General features: G+C 40.0%; 1 protein-coding gene and 1 long non-coding RNA gene across 4 annotated transcripts in view; one reads left to right on the top strand and one right to left on the bottom strand.

Moving 5' to 3' along the window:
- The window catches only part of SLC9A8 (solute carrier family 9 member A8), a 59,303-nt gene extending 37,885 nt beyond the window's left edge, over positions 1-21,418 (bottom strand). Inside the window, exons 1-5 of one of the 3 annotated variants that reach the window (XM_033094844.1) lie at positions 21,148-21,418; positions 19,091-19,269; positions 13,471-13,551; positions 5,276-5,334; positions 194-277 (exon numbers count right to left, since the gene is read on the bottom strand). In XM_033094844.1, the coding sequence (XP_032950735.1) occupies positions 194-277; positions 5,276-5,334; positions 13,471-13,551; positions 19,091-19,269; positions 21,148-21,173 (429 nt within the window). In that variant the 5' untranslated portion in view covers positions 21,174-21,418. The remainder of the gene's footprint in view (positions 1-193; positions 278-5,275; positions 5,335-13,470; positions 13,552-19,090; positions 19,270-21,147) is intronic. The other 2 variants (XM_033094842.1, XM_033094843.1) reach the window with 2 other exon arrangements.
- On the top strand, positions 6,100-9,649 carry LOC117015934 (uncharacterized). The gene is made up of 3 exons (XR_004421818.1): positions 6,100-6,304; positions 7,099-7,229; positions 9,048-9,649. It is a non-coding gene; the product is annotated as an uncharacterized LOC117015934 (long non-coding RNA).
- Positions 21,419-21,849: the final 431 nt, after the last annotated feature.

Here is a 21,849-nt window from a genome sequence, read left to right on the forward strand (position 1 = left end):
AAAGCAGCCCATTGACCATGTTTGCTGCCCTCCACAAGTCAGGCAGTCCGGTCCGGCTTCTACCCTGCACGCCCAGGATGTCCATTCACACAGAGCCATCACTGCAAAGTTAACATCCAGCTGTTAAGGAACTTATCCCACCAACACGGGAAGCCATCCAGACCAAAAGCACTAACGTGTGCCTGAGTCTTACCTTGTGTAATGAATATCCTGACTCAAATATAATAGGCGGGAGCAACAGGAGGAAGAACATATTCGGACGAAACATTTCTTCTTCCTGTAAATACAAAATGGGTATTTTAAGAGACATGCAGTCTGTGTAATTAAGAAATAAATCCATCAATGAAGAGCCAAAATAATTCTTCTCTTAGGGCCTGGCCCAGGGAAACATACGATGTGTAAATAACTACCTAATAATAAAACCAAGAAGGAGGAGAGATATAACAAACAAAAACACCCCAAAAAAACAAAATGTGGATTTAAAAATGTAGGACAAGTAATTTTAAAAGGTGACAAGCAAAAGAAATAGCAGAAGGAATTGCTTCCAAACACACAGTAGTATGCTTTTTATTCTTTACTAAGGAAAGAAAAGTAATCTTAAAAGAAAGCATTTTAATTAAAATAAAACACTTTCAAAAGCAAGTGCACAAATTGGAATCTGAAGGATAAATATAACAGTAAGCCCTAAAACAACCCACTTAGAGGAGGAGTAAACCCTACACGTTTAAAACAGTCCTGCCTTTGCTCTGCCTGTCAGATAACTCTGCCATTTTCTTAAATCTGTGATAAACGAGTCCCCACCTGATGCCCTTTCAACTGGGGACATGACTATAAAGTGAACCCCTTGGCATGCTTTCAGATTCAAATATTAAGTATGATTATGAGAGGTATTTCTAGAATATGGCCATTTTTTGGAGGATGAAATAATATATTCATTTTCTATACTAATATATCTCTATAATTGTTGGTGGATTAGGAAAAATACATATTGGTCTTCAAGCTCAAAATGACTACATGTAATACACAGTCTATTAAATACTGCAAAATCAGGCCCTTTTTTCATATGAAAATTTCCATGCCACAATCTTGACAGTCTGATTTCTTGTCAAAATCCCTATTCAAAAGAATGACTAAATGTATTCTTACAAATGTACAGCTGTTAACCATAAAGCCTAAAATAACGTTCAAAAAAGGCTCAAAATAGAAGCAAATGATGACTTCTGAAAATGCCTTATTAAGTCTTAAAATAACTGCCTGTACAACCAGCTCATGACTCAGATTGGGACCATGTGAACCATGTGAAAAGAAATGGGCCGATCCCTTGTGTTTCGAGGGACAACCAAGTCTCAGGATCTGTGCAGTGGAACCACTGCATCGATTCTTTGGGAGTTTCAGAAACTAAACATCCCCTGGGAAAAAGAAGAACCCATCTGCAGTGGGTGGCCATGTCCTCCATCCCCACTTCATGTCCATCTGGAACCTCAGAATGTGACGTCATTTGGAAATTGGGTATTTGCAGGTGTAATTAAGGGAAGAATCCAGATGAGATCATACTGGATTAGGGTGGGCCACAAACCCAATCAGTGTGTCCTTATAAGAGAAAAAAGGACACACAGACACAGAAGTGGGCCATGTGAAGATGGACTGAGGCAGATAGGACTCACGCTAGGATAGGCTAAGATAGGACTAACGCTGCCACAGCCAAGGCAGGCCTGGGACCACCAGAAGCTGGAAGAGAGCCTGGATTCACTCCTTAGAGTGAGTGTGGCTCTGCCAACACTTTGATTTCAGATTTCTAGCCTCTGGAACTATGAGAGAATAAACCTCTGTTGTTTTAAGCCACTCAGTTTGTGGTTAACTTGTTATAGCAGCCACAGGAAATGCATACAACACCTTACAATGAATAGCGTTAGAGAAAAGCCTGGTTCCGTTTGGCAACATCTCCCCAAAAACAGTCTGAAGGATTTTAGGTGGTACTTGAACAGGGTGCGTCCAGTACCGCTGACCCTGCAGATTGAGAAAGTCAGCCCCTTTTTGATTCTTTTTCAATCCCAATTAAATCAAAGACACCTCAGGGTGGTGCTACCGTGGGCACAGCCTCTCTCCAATGTGCTGATCTCCCTTTTTGACAGAGAGAACAGGCTTGACAGAGAGAACAGAGAGAGGCTTCAGCAGGCATAGGTGGTACTGTTGTGGCTGTTCGCTTGCGAGATGTGAAGGAATTCATGAGTCAGATAGAAATACAGGAGATTTATTAAAGTAAGGGGAGAGTCGGCTGGGCAGAGTCTGCTGGAAACGACTGCTCCCGAGTCTTTGTTTCATCTTGAGTTTTATATTTTCTAGTCAGGATGTAAATTTCTTAAGCCTGTAGTGGAATTTTCTAGTGAGTTCGGCTTTGTCAGTTGGGGTAGGGAGAGGTGCACATGGTACGTAAATTTAAGTTGGAGTCAGAAGTGGATCCCACACAGATGCAAAGCCTTTCCCAAGTCACAGGGCCAGCACTGGGCTGAAGTAAATAGAAACCTTAAAACTGGTCTGCAGAGTAAACGTGTAGGAAGCAGAATCATTAACAGTTGGTGGAAAGGAGGCCGCAGAAAGGAAGCAAAGGAAAGAGAGAAAAAAAGCTTTCAAAAAGTCCCAAGCTAAATTACACTTGTTAAATCAAATTATACCAGAGTCAAACCTCAAAATAGAAGATTTCGTGCCACCATTACAATCCCTCTGTCTGAACAGGTATTTCTTTGTTTTTGTCGTATTTATTTATAAAAACAATACTAGTTTTCCACTTAAAACCGTATTATGGTGTTTCCTTTAAAATAAATGTATATATAGTATAACAATGTTCATAGCAACAGCCAAAAGGTGGAAACAACCCAACAGCCTATCGACAGATGAATGATAAACAGAGCGTGGTACAGAACTGCAATGGAATATTATTCAGCCATAAAAAGAAAGGAAATTCTGATACATGCCACAACATGGATGAACCTTAAAAATCAACAAGCTAAGTAAAATGAGCCAGACACAAAAGGCCAAATATTATACGATTTCACTTATATGAGGTATCTAGAATAGGTAAATTCATAAAGACAGAAAGTAGAACAGGGCCACTAAAAAAATAGAAAACACTACAAGAATAGAAAGTAGGGAGAAGGGAATGGGGAGTTGTTTAATGGGTAGAGTTTCTATTTGAGATGATGAAAAAATTGTGGAATTGACAGTGGTGATGATTATGCACCATTGCAAATGTATGTAATGCCACTGAATGATACACTTACAAATGGCTAAAATGGTAAATTTTGTTATATATTTTACCACAATAAAAGCTGTTTTTAAAAAATTGCTACAAAAATGTATATAAATAAAAAAGCAAGTTGACTGAAAGAAATATATTAAGCATATGACAATACAGGTAGAAGGCAGGCCCAGTGAGACAATCTGAAAAGAGAACACCATGGAGAGAAAACCCTTGCTCCTTGTTTTTATCTCTAGTTGCTCCCAGCAGTACCTGGTTTCCAAACAGGTGTCCTGCTTCTCACTTCAGCTTCCCACAAACACCTGTTCCTCCAGGAGGCGTGCCCCCACTATCCCCGCCTAGAAACCTGGCCCTTCTGAGATCAAGCACTGGTTGCCTGGATGGTTCTTCAGGCACCTACTTGTATTCATCATCCAACTTTGGTTCACTTGTCTGTACTATTAAATGTATTACTATTTTAACTTGAAAAGAAACACCTGTTGAAAAATAAATTCAGTAACAATGAAGCATGTAAAGCTAAAAGTGAGAGAGATAACCTGTCCGTCCCCTGTTCCCCTCCCCACTCCTATTATTCAGGGCAAAGGTCACCAACTCAAAAGCTGTGCAATTCCTGGAACAGCGTTACCAGGGGAGCAGTTGCTGCTCAGCCCTTCTGATCTCTGCTGGGCAGAACGAGGGCCTGGTGTTGAGAGCATCTGTTTTTTTTAAGAGAAGCTAGACGATCAGACTTTTATATACAATTTCCAGAATTTTATATAAATAATATTTTAAAATCAAACTAATAGTTTTTAAGTGTTTTTAAATCGAGTCCAATTTTGATCATTATTTTAAATCAAATCAAACAAAATACGTTAGGTGCACTGTCTACCCATCAGGCTATAACCAGCCTAGGAGTCGAGAAAGGGATCCAGTCTGTACCCACACCCCAGGATGTGTCATAGTGAGGATGGTTACATTTAACAAGTTGCAGGAAGGCAGAGTCACCCTTTATAATGAGCCCAGCCCCAGCTGAGGGGATTCTATAATATTAGGAGCTGAACATACATTTGAGAATTTTAGTACATACAATATTTCCTGAATACTATTTACAACACTTTCAAATTGTGTTTTAGGTCAGAGTATAAGGCTTGTTTTGCAAATTTTACACTCTACAGTTTAACAGGTAAATTAATCCTAGCATCTAGAAGCTGCATCAAAATAGGAGGGGTTCAAATGTGATCAATTTTAAGCATATAATTCTTTTATATTTTGAAATGGACCTTATTTCCAGCCACGAAGTCAATTTTGTAACATACTTGTTAATCTCGCTACTCCACACGGATGCTCGCGTTTAAGTTGAAATTCAAGTTTGTTAGTCCTTATACCACAGGACTATGTTCATGTCTAATGACCACTGTGTAGACACAAGGTAGGGACATCCACAAACTGAGGACAGCATGGCGCGGCAGAGGAAACACAGAACGCACAGGGCCAGAGGGTCTGAATACATGACTCAACTAAGCCACTTTCTCGTTCTGTGACGTTCGACATGTTCCTACTTCTCTGAGCATCAGTCTCTTCATCTGTAAAAATGGGACAATGATAATAGTGCCCAATTTACCTCCCATAGATATCATGAGGGCACTGTGAACAATAGTTTACAAAGCATTCTGTAAGCTCTACAGTGCTGGACAAGCATGTTTTGTTATTCTCAGCTGTCAGAATGGAATTGGAAGCAATAAACATTGTTTACTGTTTAATGCTAATTAGAGCCTTTCCCTAAGATTATAAAAATGTGCATAAATAACAAAATATAACATTGAGTGCTCCCATGTTAATTAGAAACAGTGTGAGATTTAGGTTTTTAACAACTCAGATATAAAGATATCAACGCTAATCTAATAGAATGCTAAAAAATTTACTGGTATAATATAAACTTCACTGATAAGAAAGCCACCGTAACTATCAGTGTTACTAAAATTAAGAATAACCAATAAAAATTGTAATTATGTTAAAAAATAAACCGTTGGGTAAACCTACCTTCCAATTTGCCAGTTTTTTAAACTCTATAATTTTTATAACTGCTCCCATGAGAATACCTAGAAGAGAAAATGTAAAGTTTAACATAAATTTAAGGTATGAGAAAGATTATGCAGGCTTATAATTCTAGAGAAACTGAATATTATTATGTCTCTAAATAGTTTTTAAGGATTTCTGTAAGTTTTATGTCTGAAAACATAAGAATGGAAATCAGTATGAAGTTTTGAGTCACATAGGTTTCTGAACACTTGCATCTCAGGCAAACATACTATAATGAAGTCTACAAAAATCTGGGGGGGAAGAAAAAGCTATACAAAATAAGGCCTGAGGATAGTCTGCCTGACACAGAAGATTTAACACCTGCCAATTTTGGTCCATCCACCCATTTTCAAGGTGAAATGGGTGAAAGCTAACAAGCTGAGTTTGCTCCTTAATCCTCCCATTTTCAAAAAGAATCCAAGATCACTTTCTTAGACTCAGATGGCAGCTCTATGTAGAGTATTTAGTTAGAGATTAAAACCCCACTGCTGAAAATAACCTAAAATAAAAATGCTGTGAAATTCCTGGAACAAAATAGACCATCTAAGTTCAGGCATGTTTCCATAAAGCTGACAGGCTCATTACTCTCTCATAAAGAACCTACCAAAAATAATTCTCAAAGAAGCATCATGGGGACAATTTATGATTGCTCTGTTACTCACTAGATAAATGATTCTGAACCCCGTGGCTCATCAGAATTGTCAGGGGAGTTTTATATAAAATAAAGACACCAGAGCAGAACTCCAGACCTACTAAATCAGAGTCTCTGGTAGGGGTGACACAAAGCTAGCCTGAAGACCACTGTCACAGACACATAGGACAAGACGCCCTTTTCCCCTGCAGAGGAAGGAGCTTTTACCCCACCCACTATAGAACGCTGAAGAAACACATCTTCTTGGGCAGGGCGATGAGACAATACTAGAACATAGAAGTTTATCAGCATAACCCTGACTGCCATGGGGAAGGAGGGGTTTGAGGTGAAGAGAGGAGGTAAGTAATTTTAACTTTATAAACCTCTATACTATTTCAACTGTTATAGATTATTGTACATGGATGTTCATAAGAGCCCAAAGGTGGAAACAACCCAAACGTGCATCAACTGATGGATGAACAAAATGTGGTGTATCCATACAATGGAATATTATCCAGCAATAAAAAGAAATGAAGCACTGATACATGCTGCAATGTGGATGAATCTTGAAAACATGCCAAGTGAAAGAAGCCAGACATAGTTTATGATCCATTTATATGAAATATCCAGACTAGGCAAATCTATAGAGACAGAAATAGTCGCCCAGGGCTGAGAAGTAGGGCTTTGGGGATGATAGCTAAAGGGTATGGGGTTTCTTTTTGGAGTAATAAAAATGTTCTAAAGTCGATTGTTGTGATGGTTGTACAATTCTTTGAATATACTAAGAACTACTGAATTGTACATTTAAAATGGGTAACTTGTATGGTATGTGAGTTATATCTCAATAAAACTCTTATCAAAAAAATGGCTACAGATTGTATGATCTCATTTATATGAAATGTCCAGAACAGCCAAACCTATAGAGACAGGAAGTGGGTTAGTAGTTGCCAGAGGAAGGGGGAAGGGGAAATGGGAAGTGACTGCGAATGGGTAGAAGGTTTCTTTTTGGAGTGATGGAATGTTCTGAAATTAGACAGTGGTGGTAGGTGCACAACCCTGTGAATATAAATAAAAAGCAGAGAATTGTATACTTTGAAGTATACTTTGAATTGTGAAGTTTATGGTATGTGAATTATATTTTAATTTTTTTAAGTCACAGTTCCGTTCACTATTCCCCCAACGATGGCTGTCTCCAACTGGTTGCTGTTAACAGTCGTGCTGCAATGAACAAGCCTGTGCATGCCCCTTTGTGTTTCCTGAAGGCAGATCCAGAGACAGTGAATGGTATGTGCATTTTCATCCCTGAAAATGTTGCCGAACGGTCCTCCAAAGTGGCTCTACCACTTTACCCCAAGCAATCCCCACATCCTCACCAACCCCGATAATCACTGGACTGCAACATTTCTGCCAATAGGGTGGGCAAGAAATTGTACTTCGTAGTCAATCTGCCTTTAGTAATTATTCCTGATTTACAAGGAAAGCTGAGGCTCTTTGCATGGTTTCGGATTTCATTTTTAGAGCTAGTGGTTTTCTGCTCTACTAAAACCTCAACTCTTTCCCCTTGTAAATGTATACCAGACTTTAACATTATGATTAACACTGATAATTACATATGAAGCAGCTACATTTGAAAATCAGTAATTACTCTATTGCCTATATTATTTATGAGGCCCTAGAAAGCTTTGTAAAATATGATGTGATATTATTATTACTACTATTACTATTATTACTTGAGTAATCCTTTTGAGATGTCCTAGGAGTAAACTATGGTGCAGCATTAAATTGGCAAACTACTCCTGTACCTTTTTTTTTAAAACTTTTATTTATTTAAGTGTGTTTTTCCAGGACCCATCAGCTCCAAGTCAAATAGTTGTTTCAATCTAGTTGTGGAGGGCGCAGCTCACAGTGGCCTATGTGGGGATCGAACTGGAAACCTTGTTAAGAGCACCGCGCTCTGACCAACTGAGCTAACGGGCCGACCCCCTCCTATACCTGTGAGATTGAGGTTCAACCTTAGGAGAAATTAATTTACACTACACAACTGGCCACCAGATGGAAATAATGCCCTCGATACAATTTTGCACATTCCTATCAGTAAAAAGAATTGGAGCATGACCCTTCAAGATACAAATGTATTTTTCTTCTTATAAAAAAGTGCTACCATATCAATACATTTTTAAATATACACAAAAAACAGAGATTGTAAAAAAGTGAGATTAAAATTAAATCGATATATAAATTTTACTACCCTGTTTCCCTGAAAATAAGACCTAGCCAGACAATCAGCTCTAATGCGTCTTTTGGAGCAAAAATTAATATAAGACCTGGTATTATATTATGTTATGTCATATTATATTATATAAGACCCGGTCTTATAGTAAAATTAAAAAAGATTTCCCCCCCTTTTTCTGCCTCCCCCCCACTCCGGTTCAAGCCGCTGTTTCTTGGTCTAGTTGTGTAGGACACAGCTCCCTGGCTCATGCTGGTGTTATGAGCCTTGCCCCCCCCCCCCCCCCCCCCCCCCCCCCGTCGCTCACGATGGTGCTCTGGCAGCACAGGATAGCCCACAGCAGCCCAGCTCCAGGGAGAGCCGTTGTTCACAATCTTAGCTGTAGGGGGCGCAGCTCACTGGCCCATGTGGGAATTGAACAGAAGACCTCCGCGTTAGGAGCAAGGCGCTCCAACTGCCTGAGCCACCGGGCAGACCCAAATGATTTTTTTTTGAAAATTATTTAAAATATTGTTAGCGTGTTTTGTCAGCTGTAATTATAGAATCAAGTTATACTATAATAAGGTAATTTTGAAAATCCAGTCCTTGGTTTCTGCTACTTGTACACTTAAAGTAGGTACTACTCCAGAGACTAAAAGAAGACCTGCCAGTAAGGTGGAATCAGTACCTCAGGATTGTCTATTTGTTTTTCTGGGGGAAAGGCTGTATATATGTTTTGTTTTTAAAGTAGTTACTTTTTCAGAGGAATGATATTCCCTACTACTCCGCAGAGAACATTTATGTGGTGAAAGGGGAAATTTATAGGAATCAGCCCAAATGCAGTAAGCTTCAGAATGCAATTCTTTAACAACATTTTATCTTTTAAAATTTAGACTACCTCACTATTCTGGCATATCTGGAGGATTTAAGGATAAAATACAGCTTAAAGATAACAAAATGCTGAGCCAAGAGAAGATGACCATAAAACTAGGCAAGTCAAAGCAAGACTCCAGGGAAAAGCAGGAAGCTATTACACACAGAGCACAGTGAGCTAATGGCAGCAAAACAGCAACAAGACGTTCCAAGAATAAATTGTCACCTCTGATCCGTATTTCCAGAAACGTGGAGGCTAAAAGTCTGTGCTAGCACTCTTCTTTGAAATGTGACAGCCTGGAAAATCCTTAGAGTCTAATGCAATCATTTTGTCAATTTGACAAGCACTTTTGGCCTCAGTCTCTAAGACAGCTACTCTAATACCAACATGTGTATGCCTGCTTCTTCTCTAATAAATCAAAACACCGAAGATTCAGGGAGAGTTACCCATGGGACATTTTAAGCCGCATCACCGTTAGACTCTGATAGTCTAAAACGTAATGAAAGCTGTTACAGTTAAAGTTAGGAGTCTTCCTTAAAGCTTTCTGTAAAATTTTTTTAGAACTTAAGTCCAAGTAGAATATAATTACTGTATCTTCTTTTTCCAGAATTATCTTTAGTCAATAATAACTCAGGGACTGAGTGATTTGTCATCAATTTCCACTCAAAACCCCCACAGACAAAAAAAGCACTATACAAAACAAATATATATCCTTTAGTCAAAACAAGAAAGAATTCATATAACTAAAAGCTCAAACATAGTTAAGAAGGTTATAGCAGAGGGGGCACTTTTGTGTATCCTATTCACTCAACGATCCAATCAAATCTAGTTCTAAGTTAAAATGCGGTTTTTCTAACTATCAGAAATATTCAGGCTAAACCTTAGCATTTGGAAAGTCAAATTTCCAGCCCTTACTTAACCCCATTCTGGTCTTTCCTTGCTCTAAAATAAAGTACGATTGTGGAAAAAAAAAAAATCTACTCCTGTTTTTTGTTAGATACAACAGAGGATAGTGGGCAATACAATTACTTTATTTTCTTTTCTAATAAATTTCAGCCTAAAATATATAAACAGTGTGAATCAGCACTATATGGCCAATGAAAATAAAGAGGTAAACTTAATACATGGAAAGAACACAAAAATGATATAAACTGAAACCAAGTCATCTAATCTGTATACGTCTACAAACGGTTTGGAAGAGAATGAAGCATGATAAAAATAGTTGAAGTTGTCGGTGAAAAGGATTTTTCTTTTTATACATAGCTGTTTAACTGTGCAAAACATTTATTATTTAAAAAGGGACTCAAACGACAGAATTTCACAAAGTATGGAAAGCTTTGAACAAGGGCCAAAGAAATATCTTTAGAGCTTCATATTGACAGCTATGTTTTTATAAAGAATGAAAAAAGTCTCAAGATTCATTTGAAAATACAATAAAATAGAAGGCAGAAAATGTGCTTTACAGTGCATAGTCCTTTTCTGTACCAACAATTTCTTAGGAATTCTGCTTAACTATCACACAAAAGGCCAATAATGTTTCTAAATGACTGCAGACTAAAAAGTAACTTCTGGCTGGAAGAGGTAGGCTAGGAAAATTTATCCCTGAAAGAATGAAAACCCCATTTTCTCTGGCAGCTTCATCTGGATTCTTTTTTATTTGGCACAAAAGTTAGAAATTCTTGAAATAATGGATATCTCAATATTTTGTTACACTTTGCTCCAGGAGGAGAAAAGTTCTCCTTCAATTTACATAGCTTTATGGAATACAGAACTATTTTGATAGCTTTGTCAGCTTTTCTAAATTCTAACCAAATGTCCTCTAATATAATAAAAACTACTTTCTGGACCCCAGCACCCTCCCTGGAAATGCTCTTAGTGTTCCAATCACCTGAGTTAGCAAATAATTATTGAAAGCAAGACTTACTTTCCATCCCGCCCCCCCCAAGACCTGGTTGTATAGGCCACAGTCATTTCTGCAGCATCAGTGAAGAAATGAACCTTGTGGATGGAGAGCTTTGGCTGACCCCCAACACCATTCCACCCATGCCCCATTCTGGGGTGACCACGTGGTCAGAGTTAGCCTACAAGTTCCGGTGGAACCAGGGAGAAGAGGCCACCTTTCCCAATCTGATTGCTACTGTAAAGATAGGAAGCCTGAAGCTATCAAGGCTTACCCGTGAAGAAAGCCTGCCTGAGAGTGAAGCCAAAACAAAGAGAAGCACTGTTGAGAAATGGAGAAAAACTGAGTCCAGGAGACTCCCTCCAGCACAGTGTGAAGCAAGCACCGCCTGCAGTGTGTTTTGGTTCTCTGAGCCAATGGGTGTGCAAGTTCACCTGCACCAATTCATTTTCTGTGAGTCAGTTTCAATTGATTTTGTCCCTTGAATAGAAAAAGCCCCGTATCAGTTCAGATGTTTTTAGTTGCAAGTAAAAGAACACCTGACTAAAAATGGCTTAAACAACAGATGTTTATTATCTCATATAACAGGCAGCTCCGAGATAGGTAGCTTCAGAGCTATCAATTCAAGGAAACAAATACGTAGTCAAGAATCTTGGCTTTCCCATCTATCCCTTTGGCAATTCTTAGCATGCTGGCTTTTGTCTTTGAGCCACTATCACAAGATGGCTGCCAGTGCTCCAGGCATCACATCCTCCATACAACAACATCAAAGGAAGGGAAAATTATTCTTATTATCAGAGAGGAAAAAATTTTCCCAAACTCACCACCAAGCATACTTCCCTTTGGTCTCACTGGACAGAACTGGATTTTGCACTGCCTTGCTGCCTCTACTCCTCTCAACCAATCTTTGGCAAAGGAGAATCATGACGGTGAAGAACCAGTCTTGACTTGGAGGGGCCCAACTTCCTTGAGTGCACTGTGGCAAAATAAGGGTTCTATTTTCAAAGAAGAAGGAAGGAAATGGCCTTTGGGTAGGTAACCAACAATGTCTGTGGTTAAGTCTTAATATAAGCACTGGTGGTCATTCACCTCAGTTACCCATATATTCAAGAGACAGGGAAGAACCTGACATTCCAAACCAAGTGATAAGTACCATCATTTTAATTTCCATGTGCACAATACCTAAATACACACTAACTATTGTTCTTATTCTTACGACACTATGAAAACTGACTGGAAAACTGTAAATTCCTTAGAATGATTTTTTAAGTCTTTTATGAATGTCCCAGGATAACAGGTATTAGCTATGTAGGTTATTTTCAACAGGCTTAATGTCAGGAAAGGAATGTTAATGAATGGTCCTTCCATTCTCAGAGCTCTAGGCCTATCTTGTTAGCTAAGGTTGTCAGAATCTGCCCGGACGTGCAGCTGAAGAGCCTGCTAAATAAAGAACAGGAACCCTTTGAGTGAAACTGGTTTCCTACTCTTTACTGAAGATCAGTGCTATCTAGTGGCGTGTCTTCCTTAAAATATGGTGTCACCTGGGGGTCATGAGGCTTCAATGTGAAAGCTCATAGGCCAGAGCCTGGCACTCAGGAGTACTGTGCTGTCCAGGGACCACATGCGAGGGGCTGAACCAGAGTAGAAGGGATGCAGGTGGTGACGGGAAGGAGAATGAACAGAGCCTGAGCAGTCATTTCTAAAGCTAACCTAAACCACAGCTATATTGTAAAAGAATTACCAAATATACTAAACAAGAGCTACAAAGCAAAGAAAATTAACTTACATAGCATCGATAGTGATAAAGAAAAATGAAACATCATCAGTAGGCAAATGGAAACTCGTAAAAGAAAGTGCAATGTAATAAGCTGATGAAAGCTTTCGCTGACCTCGGTGAAACCTTATTTACTCTGCCTTAAGCATCCCCACCCATATGTTCGTCTTGATCTTAATACTTAACTAAAAAATAAGGCCTCTGCTTCTTCCTTCACTAACCACTTCAAGGAACTTGCAATGTGTATTCACACCTGTTATTACACTGATTCATTCCCTCTAAATAGAGGCTAATTATCTTAAGAGTTAATTGCCACAGGAAACGAGAGAAGTATGAGGTGGAATGGAAAGCTCCCTGAAGACTTCAGATCTGACTCTGACACTGAAGTGAGAGCCCCTTTTGGCTGTAAAATTCAGTGACTCTATGAATTAAGTGTCAGTTGCTTGCCTTAGTTCAGGTGGATGTCAGCACAGCCCAGTAGCACAGGTCAGTTTGCCCCAAGGGTAGTTCTAGAAGTAGAAAAGGCCTTCGAGCTGTATAGAGAGGCTTCTATGTGACCTTTATGAGGCCATCACCCCTCTCTGAGCCAGTGCCCTCATCTGTAAAATGGGATCATAACACCCTCATGGCAGGTTGCAGTGAGCATTAAATGAGATCAGGTATGTACCACATTTCTTGTGGTTCCTGGCAATAGGGAGGCACTAAAAAAAAATAGTTATTGCTGTTAGTGCTACTGCTTTTATCATTGAGTCACCATTAAGCACTTACCTAGAGAAACAACAGCAACACTCTCTGGCAAGAAATGTAATCTGTAGCGGATCAGTAAATGCACCAATATGATGCAGATAGCTGTGGGAAAAAGAAGACATTGTTAAAACAGCACATTTTAAAATGATAAACACTAGTGGAAAGCAATGGTTACTTCTGGAGGGCTGCCAAGGAAATGGACAACTGTCAATGACACAGTAAGCTTCAGTGGTATTTTCAATCTCTTATTTCTTAACGTGGAGGTAGACCCACAGTGTTTATAACATTTTCTCCACACTTCCTTGCATGCCTGAACTACTTCATTTTTCAGTGGTTACTGAAAGAGCATCAGATATCTAATTTTTTCTAAGTCGTTAAACCTTATACAACCATTTAAAATTATTCAAATTTCCCTGATTCTGAGAAATGGTCCTCGACTTTTTTTGAAGTAATCATCAATTGGAAAACTCTAAACGGTGAGGAGAAAGTCAGTGAAATCAATCACTTGCTTGTATGTATAAATGCAACAGAATATGTTGACACAAAGTATTGTGCCACCATGCAACTGGCTCTCTTTTAGCATAGAAGAAAGTGAGGGTGTTTTATGAATAGAACAAAGTAAATGCTTTGGTTTGGTACTACGATGAACATCAGATACCTAAAGAACTATTTTCTAGCTGGGTACTGAGCTCCCACTGGCTGAGGGCTCCCAGCCCTCAGCACCCAGCACTTCCAAATGCTGGCTCATCTGACCCCCAACACCCTTCTTAACTAGCTATTACCATTATGTCCTCTGATTCTAGATGAGAAAACTGAAGCTTAGAGGTCACATCACTGGCAGGTACTGGGAGGATGGAGCCAGATTCCAATCCTGTGCCCTCCCGGCTGCCTTCATTCCTCAGTCACCAAAATAACATCTGACTTTCCCCACAGAGGTGTTGTCATGAAAGACAGGAGAAAGACAGGAAACAAAGGGATGTCAAACTATTTGAAAGGAGTATTACTGAACCGAAAAAAAAAATATATATATATATACACTTTCACATTAATTCCAAAATCTCATTTCATGGCCCAAGTGTTAGTGTGCATGTCTCTTTCTTTTATTAGGCACCTACAAGGTATACCATCTCATCAAGCACAGCATTATCTCAATAATACTAACACTAATTTTGATTTTTTTTTTTTTGTATAAAAAGCAATCTTTAAACAATCTGCATTGCTGTTAACTGGCCACCCTCGGAGACGCATTGACAAATTAGATATCGTTAGTCCCACCAAAAAGCACCAGGTGTCCAGAGAAAGGAAACAGTCATAAATATAGACATTTTGTCCTCCTTTCGTTCTGTGCTTAAACGATCAATCTGTGGTGTTCTTTTATTATAAATATTGAACCTAGTTAGAAAAATCCTATATTAAATACTAAGAGCAAGAAAAAAGTCCCACTGCTTGACCAACGAGCATGACTACTGTCTAACAACGCAGGCACACAAGCACGTAAGTAGTTTCTGCTCTTTCTTTGCACCAAGCTGGATGAAAGAATTAATTTAAAAACTTTATTCTCATAAATCAAACAACCATTTGCACCTTTTAGAGTAAAGGGGAAAACTGTCTAGCAACAGAGAGAGCTAAATATAGGGCTCAGGAAATGGTCTTCAGCCATTAAAAAGAATCAGGACTGAAAAAAAACAGCCCACAGAATGGGAGAAAATATTTGAAAGTCATGTATCTGATAAGGGTCTAGAATCCAGAATATGTAAAGAATACTTATAACTCAACAACAAGAAGAAAAACAACACAATTTAAAAATGAGCAAAAGACCTGAATAGGCATTTCTCCAAAGATAAATAAATGACTAATAAGCACATGAAAAGATGCTCAACATCATTAGTCATTAGAAAAATGCAAATCAAAACCACAATGAAACATAACTTCACACCCATAAGATGGCTATAATTAAAAAACAAAACAAAATGGAAAGGAAGTGTTGGTAAGGATGTAAAGCTACTGGAACCCTTGGGCATGGCTGGTGGGAATGTAAAATGGTGCAGCCTCTGTAGACAAGTTTGGCAGTTCTTGAGAAAGTTACACGAAGTACCCATTTAACCCAGCAACTGCACTCCTAGGTATACATCCAGGAGAAATAAAAACATATCCACACAAAAACATGTACACAAATGTTCATAGCAACACTACTTAACAATAGTCAAAAGGTCAAAACAACACAAATGTCCATCACCTGATGAGTGGATAAACATGGTGTGGTATATCCATACAATGGAACATTATTCAGTCATACAAAGGAATATAATTCTAACACATGCTATAACATGGATGAACCCGGAAGACACGACGCTAAGTGAAAGAAGCCGGACATAAAGATCAGATACTGTATGATTCTATTTGTATGACATATTCTAAGTAGGCAAATTCCTAGAGACAGAAAGCAGAACTGTGTTTAGCAGAGACTGGTGGAGAATGACTGCCTTGAAGGGGTACTGGGTTTCCTTCTGCAGATGAAAATGTTTCAGGACTAGATAATGGTGATGGTTGCACAACATTGTGAATATACTAAATGCCAATGAATTGTACACTTTAAAGTGGTAAATTTTATGTTATGATTATTTCACCACACATACATCCTGTAAAAAGAAAAAAAAAAGGATGAGGTAGATAAAAAACACTAATATGGAAAGATCTCCAAGACTTTCTGTGAGATGAAAAAGTAAGCTATATGTCCCCATGTATTTTATAACAAACAACCTCCAAACTACATGTGCCTGTACGTGTACATGTGCTTATGAATGTACAAATGTATACATACAAACACAAGTACATGTTTTCAAGTACACTTGGAAAAAAACAGAGCAAGAAGGGACAAAAACTTTTATGTGGCATGGAGGGTACGCATACCACAAGGTAATGTGCTTCCAATTTTTCATGCCTGAAATAATAATTATGGAAACTATATTAAAACAGACATGCCAACTTTAAATAACTCCAATAAAGTTAATGACCCATAAAATGTATGTGCCAAATGATGCTGCTAATTGCTAACTCTAGCGCAAGTTAATAACAGTGACTCACTATTGTTTCGGCAAAGTCAAAGATCAGCAAGGGTTAAGTATAAGTGGACCGATTTCAAGCCTCTAAAAGTCAAAAGTAAGAGTTTTGGTCTCCCTTCTCAACAAGGAGGAACACACTGTAATCCTTCAGCAGGCTTATGGGACACAAAAGTGACAATTTCATTTGACTTGACTAACATAGTAAACAAATGTGGCAAAGGGGTTCCACGTTGGTAGTTTCTGAAGTCTAGAATAAACTACGGACTCATTTCCCTCAGTTCACTAGAGTTCATGTATTTAGTGAGTTAGCAAGTTACCTATGAATAGTAGGTAACAGTACTTCATCAGATTTACATCTAATCAGGACTAAATATACAAGAAACATAGTATCTTGATGATATACAAGAAAAGAGGGGAAAATGCCTTCAAATTTACTTAAAAAGAAGCATTCCATTATGCTAACACGTTTGACCTACACCTAAAAAGTGGAGATACCAACTCACAAACTGCCAAGAGTCTGACTAGGTGAAAATGGAACCCATCTGACATTAGTGGGACCCTAGAGTCTAGGTTTATGATCTGTTTGAAGAGAAGACAATCCAAGAGAAATATACAGCACTATTAAATACAGTTCAGTCCTTTCTGGCCCCAAACATGTATTAACACTAGGCAGGATTTGGCCTGGATGAAAAAGCACATTATAAAAACCTGTTTTGTGGTCTCTGGCACAAAACAATCTTAAGTGCTCCACACCCTGAAAATTACTTTGAAAGTCTTATTTATGCTTTTTACCCTCCCATGAAAAGAGTGATTACAAAAGTTTTTTCCAGGCCTGCCTTTTATATTCTCTAATATACGAAGCTGACAACAATGTAAACAGACTAATAGTACTCCTTTAGGATTAAAGAACTAAAAATTTCCTGATCAAAAAAAGAACTGCTTTTCTTCCTTTTATTCAACTACTATAACAAAAGAAATCAAGAATCCTTGATTGTTGAAGTAATCCCTAGAAATAGATTTTTAACTACATTTACAGGGTAAAAAATTACCTGGGCATATTAAATCTATATGGGACATTGTACACTTGTGCAAGGCTGGTGGGAACGTAAAATGGTGCATCCTCTGTGGAAAAGTTTGGCAGTTCCTGAGAAAGTTACACAGAGTACCCATGTAACCCAGCAATTGTACTCCTACGTATATATCCAGGAGAAATAAAAACATATCCACACAAAAACGTGTACACAAATGTTCATAGCTACGCTACTTACAATAGCCAAAAGGTGGAAACAACACAAATGTCCATCAACTGATGAATGGATAAATATGTGGTATGTCCAATGGAATATTATTATTCAGCCACACAAAGGAATACAATTCTAACATGCTACAACGTGGATGAACTCACAACATATGATGCTACGTGAAAGAAGCCAGATATAGTAGTTTGTATTTTTTTTCAAATCTATGAGACAAGGATGAGTTCTAGGACTTTAAATAAAATTACATCATTACAATTATTTGACTATTTAACAGAGGCTGAATATAAATGTGAAAGTGACACTTTTCCCTCAAAAAACAGTCCTAATAGAGGAATCCTCTGCATCTTTCAATCCAGTTGCACCATCCACTCTTCTAAGATTTAACTTGAAATATGACTGAGTATCATTAGAGTATCATTAAAGATAAACGTGCCAAATTCACTTTTCGAACAAGAGTTTGGACTTGAGTCAAATTCTGAGCTACTTCTCCTGTAATCAGTTAATCCAAAGTGCTTGTGCAGTTTCAAATGGACTTATTGTTTAACACAGTTGTCTATTGTCTACAGTGTCTGGGAGGCACTGAAGTTATTGCCTTTTATCTAAACTTCTTGATTGATGTCTGGTAAACTGGATATTAGTCTCCCAATCCCAGGTATGTCAATTGCTTAACCTCTTGGGGCCTAAATTTCCTCCCCTGCTACAGGTTGAACCAAATGAGATTTTAAGTTTGAGAGAGTGAATCTGTTTAAAGGAAAATATTACATAAGTTAATATCAGCACTGGTGGTATACAGATTTGGCAAAAGTCATGACCATCATTAATGGAATGACAGAGGTAAACAACAGTGTGCTAGGGCAAGGGTGTCTGATCTTTTACTGAGCTGCAAAAACATTTCAATAAAAATTTATATGGAAACTTAATAGATAAAATGCTGCTCTAGTCAGTCAGATGTCCTCCCATTTGACTCCCCCTCCCTTCTGCTACCAATACACACACACGCACATGCACCGAGTTTGAAATCCACTAAATTAGAAGATGTTTGAGTTTCTTTCTAGGTCAAAAGTTCTTTAATTCTCTCTTTCAAAGGACATCTAAGATATGACATAAAGGACTCTTCAGAATTGCTAAGCTTTATGATTTTATAAAGAAAAAGGAGTACCCTGTTATATAATGCTATGAACTGATCACTGTCCCTCAGTGTTTGAAGTGAAATCCCAAATGAAGGACTTGACAAAGTGAATGGTCGTTTAAACTGGGTTAGGCACACAGACAGCACACACAGACACTCAAGATGGCAGACGATGGTGTTTCTGCATTCACCTAGGACGAGGAGGCTGAAGAAAATGGTCATGCCACTTGACTGTTCCTCCTGCTGAGCCTGCTCCCCTGTCTGCACAGGGAGGATGGGCTTGGCAGGGGTCGGGAGCACCAGTTTTGTAGTGACAACCAGGGTAGTGTGGAGAGTGACATTGAAACCTTCATGAGTTGTGTTGGGGAACCTGTTGGGGGACATAAAAAGCAGAATTAAATAAAGGAAAAGGGGCCCATAAGTATCAACACACAAAGTCAGAAAGAGAACTTGGCTTTATGGAAGTTACAGGTTTTGCACCCAACAGGCAGGCCTTGGAGAGAAACGGATGTAAAACCTTTCTGCCTGCTGCCGCAGGATGGTACCAGTGCCCTCAGGTGTCCTGAACACAGCCATTTAAGAGGACAGAACGGGGGTATCAGGGCCAGTGTAGAAACCAATGATGCCTGCTCTTTGGCGCGTCGTGGGGGGTTTAAATGGAGACAAACTGGAGCCTCATCACTTCCAATGTCCAAAATTACCGGCGCCTTTATTTCTCCAGTTTACATTCTTTGCCTTGGATTACATCCACATGTTGAAGAAACCACCTGACTTTGCCCAATTATTGATCTGGTTGGAATGTCCTACTTTACAAAATCCTCCGATTTCAGAAGGCTCAAGTGTAACCTCCTCTGCAGTACCCGACTCCACCCCACCGCTTATGTTTCTCACATTGTGTTGGGATTGAACACTAGTGCAATATTGATGTAATAATCATTGTAATTGACTATAACAGCTAATGTTTATTGAGGACTGCTTCATTCCAGGGGCTAGGGAACATAAAACCTCTTGTTTAATAGGCCTAACACGTCTGAGGTGGACACTCTTACTTTCCCTTTCATACCCATGAACAACAGAAACTCAGACAGGTTGCAAAACTTGGCCAATGTCTCAGTGAGTCTGGCAGAATCGAGCTTTGAGACCAAACTTGAAATCACTGGTCCCTACCACCTCTTTTGCTTTGTGCTGCTGAGGCCCAGTTTAGCGTGTGGGACAGAGCAGATGCTCAATAAATAAGGTGACTGAATGAAATGACCACCTTGCCAAGAGAGGTATCTGAAAAGTTGTCAAGTGAGAGAGTCAAATTTCAATTTCAAATTTCAATTTTCAAATTTCATTAACAGGGAGCCTTCCCTGTTAATTTTTACATACTCATTCCACAAACACAGATAGGGCATCTATAACATGCAACAGACTATGGCCAGTAGGTATGGAAATAGACTAAGAGTGATGCTTCCCCAGAAGTACCTGGGGGATACACACACCCCACCTCATCTCATCTCCTACGCCTAGCTCCCTTGCTCTCTACACTCCAGCCATCCTGCCTTACTGTTCCTCAAACGCATTAAGCCCTTTCTTGCTTCTGACCTCTTGCACTTGCTGTTCCCTCTCTTAACCCTAAAGTTGCAGCCCGCACATTTCTTCCTGAGTAGACACCCCTCCCCCACCCTCTAACACTATTTCATTTACTTGCGAACACTGACATCATCTTGTCTATTTATGGTCTTCTTTTCCCACTAGAATGGAAGTTCCCAGAGGGCTGATCGTCACCTGCCTCCTTCACTACTATGTGACCAGGGCCTAAAATAGAGTAGATGCCCAATAGTTGATGAATGAATGGAACTTAGTGGAGGAGACAGATGCGAAAAATGATCGTTACAGAGGAGGAGGCGACTGCCTAAGTAGGGGTGGGGGACTTCCTGGAGGAGGCGTTGGAACGCTCCGTAATCATCAGATGACCGAAAACCAGGAAAGTGAAATTTGGGTTGCGGTTTCCGCAAGACTGCTTTCTAGGCCTGCGCTGGGCGGCCGATCGCGAGCCCGAGGGTCCGACCTCAAGGAAGCCGCAGCGCGGGGCTGCGCCCAGGCCCGTCCCTCCCGCCCTCCTCGCAGGCGCCGGCACGGTCAGTCCTGGCCAACCGGCACACGGAGCTCCGCCTTCCTGGGCCAGAGGGCGGCCTGAGGCGCTAGCTGTCACCCGCCGGGGCCCAGCCCTGCCGCCTCCGCAGCCCTGGAAAAGCCCACTCACTCCTCTTCCGCCATCTTCTCCCCCATCCTGCGGAGCCTCCAAGACCACCGAGTTGGGAGCCGCAGGGCTAGCAGGGCCCGCCTGTCCTTGCTTCCGGCTTCCGCTGGAGGCGCGGGACGGTCGACGAGATGGGGGCGGGGCCTCGGCCGCGAGGATGGCCCTTCTGTCCCTTCGACTCTATAGCCTGAGGGTGGGGGGAGGCCCACGGCATGACCTTCCCAGGCCCTTAAAGACTAGAGTTCATCCAGGGCCTCTTTACCCTCTGGCCCCACGAGGTTTCTGCTTTTCCCCACGATAGGGCGGGGATGTTTTGAGGGAAGCTCTGTGAGTCACTGAGAGTCACCATGAGAGCAAGTGCTCGCCTCCCAGTGCCCAGTATTTCACCATGCTGAGCCTTGGGAAGGAAGTTTCAAGCTTCGCTGAGCCGAGGGACCCCACGGGTACACTTCCCAAGTCTGAGCCTCAATTTTCCTCAGCTGTAAAGAGGACTAACCACCTGGGCTTGGCGGGACTCTGCGATATCCTATCTGTAAACATTTACTGAGTTCTGATTATATGCCTATCGTTAAAATAGGTGGTGATAATGTAGTGATGTGTCATTGATTAATCTGTTCATTGAGTCAACGAATACTCATTAGATGCCTATATGTGCCGTGCAGTGGTCTGTGGAGTTGGGGATCCAGGAAGGAACAAGGTGAGGTC

Source organism: Rhinolophus ferrumequinum, chromosome 23 (genome assembly GCF_004115265.2).
Source record: "Rhinolophus ferrumequinum isolate MPI-CBG mRhiFer1 chromosome 23, mRhiFer1_v1.p, whole genome shotgun sequence".
Classification (NCBI taxonomy): Eukaryota; Metazoa; Chordata; class Mammalia; order Chiroptera; family Rhinolophidae; genus Rhinolophus; species Rhinolophus ferrumequinum.